This window comes from Dromiciops gliroides, chromosome 1, assembly GCF_019393635.1.
Source record: "Dromiciops gliroides isolate mDroGli1 chromosome 1, mDroGli1.pri, whole genome shotgun sequence".
NCBI lineage: Eukaryota > Metazoa > Chordata > Mammalia > Microbiotheria > Microbiotheriidae > Dromiciops > Dromiciops gliroides.
Genome location: NC_057861.1, coordinates 63,814,969 through 63,826,617, shown reverse-complemented (window position 1 = coordinate 63,826,617; position 11,649 = coordinate 63,814,969). Strand labels below are relative to the sequence as shown.

The following is an 11,649-nucleotide window of genomic DNA, read 5'->3' as shown; positions in this document are numbered from 1 at the left end:
ACTGGAGAACATCAGGAAGAAGGTAACTAGAATGGTCAGTTTCCTCCTGATCACATTAGGATTACTTGAAGAGAATGGAGATATTAAGCCTGAAAGAGAGAAGATTAAGGGGGGAAAAGGACAATTATTTCCATGTATCTGAACAGGTATTACATGGAAACAGAATGAAACCTCTTCTGCTTACTGCTGGAGGTATCCTTCTTTGCATTTATATGGGTTTGGCTACAGGGTCCATGAGGTCTTGTTCAGCTTTGCTGTGACACTGATGTTATAATAATGAGATTCTGGTCTTACTTGATTTTTCTAGTTAAGAAACTTTGGGTCTTATGTCCAATTTCAAGAAAGTTTAGCAGGCTGGGAGTTATAGGAGGGAGTGAAGTTCTCTTGATGACTCCATGCTTACAGCTGAGGCCACTGTGAGAATGGGGACCTTTTTTGGCCCAGATAATTAAGAAGGTCCAGAATGCTCTGGGCATCAATACAAAGGGACTAATGGTTGGATAACATAGTGACAGGAAGACGGCAACAGGCAATGCCCAAGGAGAACTTAGGTCAAAATAATGGACAAAAAGAATAAAAATGGAGGTGAGTGAATAAAAGCTGACAAATGTGCTCATGAGTAAAAGGATGATCTGGGTGGCTCTGGTCTCAGGGTGCCTTCTGGATGAGAGGCTGGTGCTCCAAATATGTTGGACACGCTGGTGGTGATTGTGTAGGAAAAGTACCATGTAGCCACTGGCCAAGACCATGAGTCCAAAACAAAGAACATTTCTGAAAGTGGTTATTATCAAATAAAGACGGCTAATTTCATTTGAAGTACAATGCAAATTTTCAAATGCAGTTGTAATGTTGTGCCTGCTTCTTGGGCCTTTTACAATTATTAGTATAGGAATTTCCAGCAGCAGATTGAGGATCCAGCAGAAGAAACAAAAGGGGGTGCTGTGTTGTGTGGCTCTGACTTTGAACTGTGCCCACTTGGAATTGCTGGGGCTGATGGTGATAGCCTGGAAGATACACAGGAGGCAAGTCAAGGAAATTGAAAGGCCCTCACTCAGTCTGCGAAGGTAAAATACAACTTTACATCCAACATCATTCAGGAAATTCTTCCACCCCAGACCCAGGAATAATTGTGGGATTCCCTTGCTAAGAAGCATGGTGATGTTCACCAGGCTCAGCTGGGTGAAAATAAGGGTTAAAGAACTTATCTTGTGGCCAGAAGGGACATACAACATATCAGAGAAAAAGAGGAGGACGTTTGCTATAGTCCCTATTGTGATTGCAGCAAGAAACCCAAGAGTGATGTCTTGTGGAAACATTCTGTGTGTCCTAAAGAGAAAATTTTAGGTAGAAAACAATCAGAGAGAACACCGGAAAACTGTGTGACTATTGCACCTTTAAAATTCCATTTCATAGGAGAGGTTCAAAGCACTACTTCTGTCTCATTCTTATACCTATGTTGATGGACATTACTATTTTAAGAAAGTTACACAGCCTTGTTCTTGCTCACATTCTTATTCATCAATTCCTCTAACTCAGGTCAATATGGAGAGTAGGAGGTAGAGTTGAGTTCAGTTATGGAGACAGGATTTCTTACAGGACTGGAATTTTTCCATTTGTAACTATTTAAGGTAGTAGTCTCTGTTTAAGGTAAAAATAGACATGTAGTTCCCATCATGCAATTCATCTTGAGAGTGTAGGCCTAAGTCAGTCCAATACATATGCCAATGATCTTTGCGTAGTCCTGTTGTATGAAGGGAATAAGAAGAAAAGGGAAAAGAGCTATGAGTCAGTCTCATAGTAAGGGCTATAAAGATGCTCATTTTACCACATGTTCTTTATTTGGGGATTATGAAATCCTAGTAATAAGAGATCTTTGTTGTCTTCTAATCCAGTGACATTAAATTGAATAAAAGTGGATCCCTCCAGATTGCATATTGATGTCGGATACCATAAATCAGCAATATCTATATTGTATTGTATTTTTATTCATTTTGTTAAACATTTCCCAATTGCAAAGCAATCCATTACAGGCCAGACTTGGAAGTTTTGCTGGTTGTATGGGGACTCTGGGGATCATTTTTTACATCTCAGTTCAATTATCCATTTCAAAACTACTCTTCAGCCCCTACTTGGTCCATTTCCAAAGACCATGATTGATGATTAGGGAAAAAGGAAAATACCCCATATGTTTTAAAATGTTTATAGCAGTTCTCTTATTGACAGTAAAAACTGGAAGTTCTAGGGATGCCCTTCATTTGGGGAATGGCTGAAAAATTTGTAGTATATGATTGTGATGGAATACTATTGTGCTATGAGAAATGATGAGTTTGTTGATTTTAGAAAAGCATGGATAGACTTGCATGACATAATGAACAGCAAAGTAAGAAGAACCAAGAGAACATTATATATAGTAACAGCCATATTGTTTTAAGAATGACTTTGAGTGAATGTATTTTGCCCATTGTAAGTACCCAAATTAACTACAAAGGACATATGAAGAAAGATGCTATCTGCCTCCAGATAAAGAATTGAAAAATAGAAATATGTATAGAATACTTTTTACATATATCTCTATATGTGTATATATACATATACACAACACAATATACCTATACACATTCACATACAAATAAATGTGTGTCTATATCTCTATCTCTATCTCTCATTCTATATCTATACCTATAGCAATAGATATAGATAGGACAGGAGGGAAGGAAGAAAAATATTTACATCATCCTTTTGTAATATATTTGAATGGAATAGTAAGTTATGCATAGTACATTTCCAGTTTCATGTACAAGTCTTTTTTATTGTACTGTTATGAAAGTGCTTGTTTTATTCCATAAAAAAAAAAGAAAACTGACTCACTTGTGTCTATCTTTTGTTTGTTTTTTGCGGGACAATGAGGGTTAGGTGACTTGCCCAGGGCCACACAGGTAGTATGAGTGTCTGAGTCCGGATTTGAACTCAAGTCCTCCTGAATCCAGGGCCAATGCTTTATCCACTGTGCCACCCAGCTCCTCCTGTGTCTCTCTTAAAGCACTATTAGAACTTGGTGAAATTTTTCTCCTTACATTTCTCCTTGTTTTTGTATTTCTCCATGGACAACTGACACTGCTTTCTTTAAGTGTTTTAACTATTAAAAAAAAGTTTTGTTTACTTTTTTTGGTGTGTTTTAATGATGAGTGTTTTGTATAGAGAAAGATAATTTTCATTTCAAGCTGACTGAATGTTTTGCTATAGAAGGTGGACAAAAAAGTGGAGATGTAGTAAGTAACTGGGATCTGCAGGGACTGTACATCGGGCAAAAATGATCCAGACTGACCAATGTTGAGAGGAAAATGTCCTTATCTGGAGTTTACTTACACAATTCAGTTAATAATTTGTATTAAGAATATCTATTTTAAAAATTGCTTTAAGAAGCAGTAGAGAAAGTATTTTCATGTCAATATTATTAATTGGAGACCTTATCTTTGGAATGAGAAAAACATGCACATGTGTGTACACACACATGCCACCCACAAACTAGAAACATATTTCTGAGATGTGCTAGCTAGATCTCTATTGCCACAGAAGATGTTTGATAGAAATCAGTATAGTGATGAGGGAAGGTAGGGTAGTAATGGAAGAATAAAAGGACCCTGGCACAGTGGGAAGAGCACTGCTTTTGGATTTAGTAGCCATGGTTCTACTCTTCCATTCCTGTGTAACCTTGTTTCTTCATCTGTATAATGAGGGGGCTGTGTTGGGGGACCTCAGAGGGCCCTTGCAGATTCAGACTGATGATGCTGCCATGGGGTGCAGTTAAGTTTGGTTCTAATGTAAAGTCTATGAAATGCAGTAGAAAGAGATAAGCAGGCAGAGCCAAATGGCAAAATAGAGGTAGAAACCCAGGCAAGTCTCTCAGAATTGCCCTCCAAACACCTTTAAAATAACCCAAAGAATTATTTTACTACCTAAAAGCCATGATAAAAAAAGCATTGGCATTATATTTCAAGAAATTTTAAAGGAAAACTGTCCTGTTATCTTAGCACCAAAGTTATCAAGCTCTTTGGAACTCTTAAGGTCTACAGAAAAATGAATTGTTTTTAATTATCTTTATCATGTCAACTATTTCTGGGCCAAACCCCCCATTTTCCATGAAATTACATCAGTGTTATATTCACTACCTAGACCGTTCTTGTTTTATCACTATCCTGCTCAATATTCTGGGGTGACCACCTGATTTTAATGTCTTTCCTAAAATGAACTGGACCCCACATCTCCCACTATGGTTGGATCAGTGAGGAGGAAAGAGGAACTACTCAGTCCTTTTCTTCCGTGCACATCTCCTTTCGTAACTTAGGTTCCATGTAGCACAATCATCCAACATGAGAGTTGGAAAGGACCTTGGAAGCCACCTGGTATATTCCTATGTGAAAGGAATATGCCTATATCTCAGACTGCAAGTTTATAAAGCAAGGGGCCTCTCTTTTTCTTTGTGTAGTCTAAGTACTTTGCCCGAAGAAGGCCCATAGCAAATGCTTGTACAATTCATTGACAGAAAGAGTTCTGAAGTCTTCTTGAAGTCCACAATATCCTTTGTAATCAATTTCATAGCCCTTGTATAATTTAAACACCCTCACCTCTAGCCTAGAGCACTGCAGCCTTATCCTCAGTGGACAATACAATTCTACTCTCTCCAACTTGTTCTCAAATGTTCTCAGAATAATCTTAAATAAGGGCCTGATCACATAATCTTTCTGACAAATAACTTTCATCGGCTCCCTGTTGCCTTTGGATAAAGTGCATACTTTTCATCTTGGCATTGAACGCCTATAACCATCTGCCTCCATCCTGCCTTCCCAGGCTTCTTACTGTTTTTCACAGATTCTATATTCTAACCAGACTGGTTGCTTTGCTCTTCCATGACCTTAGCATCCTATCTGCTACCTCTGAGCTTTAGCACAGGATGTCACCTTGTTCTGGGATGAATCCTACCCTTGCCTCTCTGTTTTGCCTTGAGCCCTCATCTACTGATTCCTCTGGAGCTACTTAAGCCCAGCACCCACCGGACAGGGTTGTTGTGCTTGTTCCCTTTTCCCTTTCTCCTTACCTGTTCCCTACACCAGCTCCAATCCATGCTACCTGCCTCATTCTCTTTTCTTCTTCTGGCTTCTGATTTCTCTGACCTAGGGCTTTGTTAGTGAACCCTAGAAGCTTGCAATCTATCTGTGTCTTGTGTCTTTGGCTGTCTCCACCTTTCCACCATCTCCACTTCCTAACGTGACTCCCCCAGGCTACAGCTTTGCCAGCTCTTGTCTGATTTGTGCCATTCAACACACAACTTTACCACCCGCTATTAGACTGAAACTTAAGTAAGGATCTTTAAGAGTCTAACCACTTTAGTGTGGACTTTCATCAATCTCTTTCTACTAATATTCTGGACTCATTGCTCTTTGGTTAGCATATTCCTCTGACAAAACCTGTGCTTCTGAATGCCCAACTGCTGATGTACAAACCCAATTTCCTCCCACCACCACTATATTCTCTTTTTTGTCCTCCCTTCCCCCATCGATATGTCACTGCATATTTACCTGCTTCTACTGTGCTCTCTGGAACTCCTGTCCCACCATTAACAAACTTCCTTTCATCTTAAACTTTACTTCATCACTCATTCTGTCTTCTGCCTCTCCCTGAGACCTGTTTCCTGCTGAAGATTTTGCATTCCTGGCTAGTTTTTCTAATACCCATTTCACTTACATTTATAGCTTGCAACTCATTGCAGTCCAAATACATCTCACTGCCTGTTGCCACTTCCAGATTCTACCTCTCCCATTGTTGTTCTGCATCTTCTGCTCTGATGAGGTTAGTTTTATTCAAATGAATCTCCAAAAGCAGTTTCTGGTGACCATTATTGATTGAGCCCCAGAAGATTTGTCTTCCTTCCTCAATGACTTTCATAATTGGTTTACATTCTTTTGTTCCATCCCATGTTATGCCCTCATAAAAGGGACATGAACATACATATTGATGCTTCATCAAATATTTTAACTTTTTAATTATTCAGTCTCCTCAGTTCTCATATGCTCCTCCTTTCTATATTATGTATACACAAAGATGGTCACCGCTTTGTTTTTGTCATCATTTATGATAGGGTTTTCTCCTTCCACATTCATAAATTCCAAATTTCTTTTATTTGATCAAAATCTCTTTTAATTTCTGCTTTCTTTATCTTTACAACTTTTAGCCTCGTTCATTTTCCTCACTATGACCTACAACCTCTCCATCATTCCCTCTTTGCCAGGTTGCCATGCTAGGTTTTCTGCTCTATTCCCTTTAATTATCTCAACCCAATTGCAAACTCTTTTCTACACTTGAATCTCTTCCCCTTGTAAGCAATAATGGGATTTTTTTCAATGCCCAAAGTCCCCAACCAGAGGAGATTGATTTAGCTTGATTGGATTAAGTGAGACTGACTGAGTGATTGATGTTGCAATTGATGTTACAATCAAAACCGCACCTGCCAGGACTTCAAGTGGGTATTGTTTTCAGAAGCTGAGGACTTTGAATTCAATATGAGACCACCCTCAAGTCCAGTGAACCAATGGATTTGGGTGATGCTAACCAATCAGCTTGAAGCAGTGTGCAAGGACTGCCTCTTCCAGGGGAGGCAGGAAGCGCTGCTTCCTCTCTCAGTTTGGTGCTCAAACTTGTGGGTGGTGGGTGAAGTTGAGGATGCTAGGTTACATGGGTCTTTTCCTGGTTTTCTGATCCAGGTGTTCTCTTTTTTGACTAATGAATGCTTAATGCCAAACTTGGTGCTAAAGCTTCTAATTTATAAGTAAACCCTAGCTAGTTTTCCCTTCACTTGGGACAGAAATAGACTTCCACACATTGAGTTTTACTCCTCACACCCTCTCGTCCAATTACTGGTCAAACCTTGTTAAAATCCAGTCTTGGATTACTTCCTTATCTACCTCCTTTGCTCCTATTTATATGCTACAGAATGGAAGTGGAGGAAACTGTGAAATCATGCTGATTATGTCCATCCCCTATAAGTTTAGGTTGCATAATTTGAACTGGATTTTCCTTGCACCAATGTGATCCTTTTGTACCTCCCTAATCAATTTGCCATCCTGCTCATCTGAGCACCCATCTACCAACTTTCTGTCCCTCTTCAAACCTCCCATGATACCTTTTGTCTTTACCCACTCAGCTGAGAAGACTTTGTCTCATATTTCATTGGAAAAAAAATAAGGCATTCGCTGAGAATTCTCAGGTCTATGTATCACATCACACCACATTCAGTTTTGATGTGATTGTCCTCCAAAAAAGAAAGATTCCAGTTTAGTGAGACTTTAAGAGTGTGGGTGAGGCCAACATATGTGTAGGAGTTCTTAACACAGACAAATACTCATAGACAGCTATTGATTCTCACTTCTCTGTTCCCTTCCCCACACAAAGTCTCCTCTTCCCCAGACCACACATTTCTAATTGCTTTAACCCATGCCCTTACTACATAGTCATCATGTCATCCCGCTTTTTTCACAATTGTGTTCTTCTGCCTCTGAACTTGCCTTAGTTTTCAGTGTCCTTCCTACTAAGTGTCCTTGACCTGAAAATGTCTTCCCAATATCTCCCTGTCCTGGGCAGAGAACAGAGAACTACCATCCCCTTTATTCTATATTGTCTTCTTTGAATATTGCTGTTCTTCAGAGTCACTGCTCTCTTTCTTCAGCCATATGGCTGAAGGTCTCACATGATAAAAGATCTCATATGATGAATGGTTTGCTTTGACTCTTCCTCTCTTTTCTGGAAGAGACACTCCCTTCCCTTCCCCATCTTTGCAGCTGAGAAAAAGAAGAGTCACTTACCTGATTGGTCTCTGTTGCCTTGATAGATTAGGAAGGGCTGCAGGAGCCAGTGTATGTGTGTGGAGTTAAGGGAGGGAGGGTAATCTTATAGTTATGACTATGGGTTGGTTACCCTGAGCTCATCTCCCTCCTGAGCTGTGATTATATGATCAAGTTGAAGAGAAGTCATTGTCATTGATGTCTCTGTGGAAGAAGAAACTTTTGTCCCAGGTGCAAATCTTTATTTATTATGCTGATTAATGACAATTCTTCCCCCTTAATCCCAAAAGCAGGTGAGAGCAGATGGAAGGAAAACTTGGGGGAGCCAGACAAGGTTATCCATAGAGGCTGAAACAGAGAAGTTTGAGGCGTGTATGTGGTTGGTGATTGCCTCTGATGCAGAATCACAGAATTTCATAGCTGGATGTGGTTTCAGAGGCCATCTGGACTGTTTTATTTTTTAATTTAATTTTTAATTTTTGGAACAAAAAAGCTTTTCTATAACATTGCAACAAAAAGATACATGATACTGCAAATCTACCATGCACAGCTTGCAATTCCTTTTAAATATATAAAAATATTTTCATGGAATTTTGTTTTCTTTCTCCTTACCCCTCCCAACCCTATGGATGTCTACCATTAAACACAAATAGGGGAGTTTGTGTCTCTGTGTGTACATACACACACACACACACACACACACACATACACATAAACCTATTTGTGTGTATATAGATATATACACATATATCTATATACACACACCAAAACACAGATATATATATATATATAAATTATTCTATATATCCTTTTTATCAGTTCCTTCTCGGGGTATAGATAGTTTTTTTTCATATGTCCCTTATATTTAATTTGGGCATTTATGAGACAAAATAGCTTATTCACTCAAAGTCATTCTTAAAACAATATTGCTTTTACTGTATTTAATGTTCTCTTGGTTCTGTTCATTTTGCTCTTCATTATTTTGTGCAATTCTTTCCATGTTCTTCTAAAATCATTGAGGTCATCACTTCTTTTTAAAAATTACTTCTTTTTGGGGGCAGCTAGGTGGCACAGTAGATAAAACACCAGCCCTGGATTCAGGAGTACCTGAGTTCAAATCCGGCCTCAGACACTTGACACTTACTAGCTGTGTGACCCTGGGCAAGTCACTTAACCCCCATTGCCCTTAAAACAAACAAATAGACAAAATTATTTCTTTTCTTTTTTATGGCAGTATTTTATTTTATTTTCCAATTACATGTAAAGATTGTTTTCAACATTCATTTTTGTAAGTTTTTGCATTTTGAATTTTTGCATTTTGCATTTTTGAATTTTTCTCCCTCCCTCACTTTTCTCCCTCCTCCCCAACATGGCAAGCAATCATACACACACACACACACACCCCTCAGATTAGTCAAGAGGTTATCATTTCTTATAGCACAGTAGTATTCCATCACAATAATATATACCACATCTTGTTTAGTTCTTTCCCCAATGCATGGGCATCCCTTCAATTTCCAGTTCTTTGCCACCAGAAGGAGAGTTGCTATAATTATTATAGAACCTGTATGTTCGTTTCCTTTTCCCCTAATCTTAGGAAATAGACCAAGTAGTGGTATTGCTGGATTAAAGGGTATAGGTAGTTTAATAACCCTTTGGGCATAATTCAAGATTGCTCTTCCAAATGTTTGCATCATTTTACAATTCCAGCAACAATGAATTAGCATCCCAATTTTTCTGTATCTTCTCTAACATTTGTCACTTTTCACTTCTATCATTTTAGCCAAGCTGTTAGGTGTAAAACAACTTCTCAAGGTTGTTGTAATCTGCATTTCTCTAATTAATCATGATTTAGAGCGTTTTTATATGACTATAAATGTTTTAGATTCTTTCATTAGAAAACTGCCTGTTCTTATCCTTTGTCTATTTATCAATTGGGGAATGGCTTGTATTCTTATAGATTTGATAAACTTATTTATATATTTTAGATATGAGACCTTCATCTGATAAACTGTCTCTATCCCCCACAATTTTATGCTTCCATTCTAATCTTACCTGTATTTGTTTTATTTGTAGAAAATCTCTTAAATTTAATGTTATTGAAATGATACATTTTACATCCAATGTTGCTCTCTATCTCTTATTTATTCATAAATTGTTCAACTATCTATGAGTCTGATAAATGATATGTTTAATGTTCTAATTTTCTTCTAAAATATATGTTGGTTATGTATCCATTTTGAACATATCTTGGTAAATGTCGTGAGATATTGCTTCAAACCATTTCTGACATACTGCTTTCCAGTTTTCCTACAATCTTTATCAAACAAGGATTTCTTATCCTCAAATCTTATATCTTTACACTTGTTAAATTATTGTGTTTATTTGCTGCTGTAAATTGTATGTCTGCTCTATTCTACTGATTTACCTTTCTATTTCTTAGCCAGTACCAGATAGTTTTGAAAATCATTGCCTTATAATACAGTAAGATCTGGTACTCCCTTCCTCTCTACTTTTTTCATTATTTCCTTTGATATTCTTGACTTTGTTTTTCCAACTGAAATTTAGTGTATTTAAAGGAATTCTTTGTCTAGCAAATTCAACAAGTGGTCTTTTAGCTTCCTCTTGAAGACTCCTAGTGACATGCATGGAATTGACCATTGACCTTCATAGCTCATTTTCGTTTTAGAAAATCTTAGTGAATAAGAGTCTTGTCGTGATTGTGATTCTAAATTTGTCAGTTTGTCAGTTTATTTAGATTGGAATCTCTTGCTCAAAAGGGTCTGTATATTTTAATCACTTTATTTCCATAATTACAAATTGCATTTCAGAATGGTGGTACCAATTCATGTCTATACCAGCAATGAATTAGCTTGCCTCCCTTTCCACATCCCTGTCAATACTGACCATGCTTGATTTTGTCATCTTTATCAATTTTATGAATCTGAAGTGGAATTTCAGTTTTGTTTTAGTTTGTATTTCTCTTATTACTAGTGTTTTGAAATATGTTTGAATAATTCCAGTATTTATTGATAGTTTCTACCATTCAAACTTAAAAAAAATATCCTTTCATTCCTTCTAAAAATTGAGCAATAGGTTTTGCTTTTATATCATTCTTCTAATTGTCCAAACCATTGGATTGCAAAGCTTCATTAAAGACACATAATAGAGGGGGCAGCTAGGTGGCACAGTGGATAAAGCACTGGCCCTGGATTCAGGAGTACCTGGGTTCAAATCTGGCCTGAGACACTTGACTTACTAGCTGTGTGACCCTGGGGAAGTCACTTCACCCCCATTGCCCCACCAAAAAAAAGACACGTAATACAAAGTTTTCTTCTTAATCTGTGACATTCTTTTATATTCTGGTGTGTTAATTTTGCTTGTGAAAAAAGCCTTTCAATTTCATGTAAGCTAAACTATTTTGGCTCTTGTAACTGCTTCTCTCCCCCCCCCTTTTTTTTAGTGAGGCAGTTGGGGTTAAGTGATTTGCCCAGGGTCACACAGCTAGTAAGTGTTAAGTGTCTGAGGCTGGATTTGAACTCAGGTACTCCTGACTCCAAGGCCAATGCTCTATCCACTTTGCTATCTAGCTGCCCCTCTTCCCCTTCTTTTCATTAGGAATTCATTCTCTACTGTTTGCCTCTTCTTGTGTATTTTTAAAAAAAAGATATGGACATTAACAATCAATTCATATTTCCATTTTGAATTTATTATGGAATATGAGATAAAAAATGTCATAAATTTAATTTCTTCCAGATTACTTTGCAGTTTTACAAACAGTTGTAATAAGACTGTGAGTTCTTTTCCAGATAGT

The 11,649-nt window shown here is 37.7% G+C and overlaps 1 protein-coding gene across 1 annotated transcript; it reads right to left on the bottom strand.

The window, feature by feature from the left end:
- Nucleotides 1-290: 290 nt before the first annotated feature.
- Nucleotides 291-1,316, bottom strand: LOC122745357 (vomeronasal type-1 receptor 4-like). Its single transcript, XM_043990605.1, has one exon. The coding sequence runs from the start codon at nt 1,314-1,316 to the stop codon at nt 291-293; it is 1,026 nt and encodes a 341-aa protein (XP_043846540.1).
- Between the last annotated feature and the right edge of the window lie 10,333 nt (nt 1,317-11,649).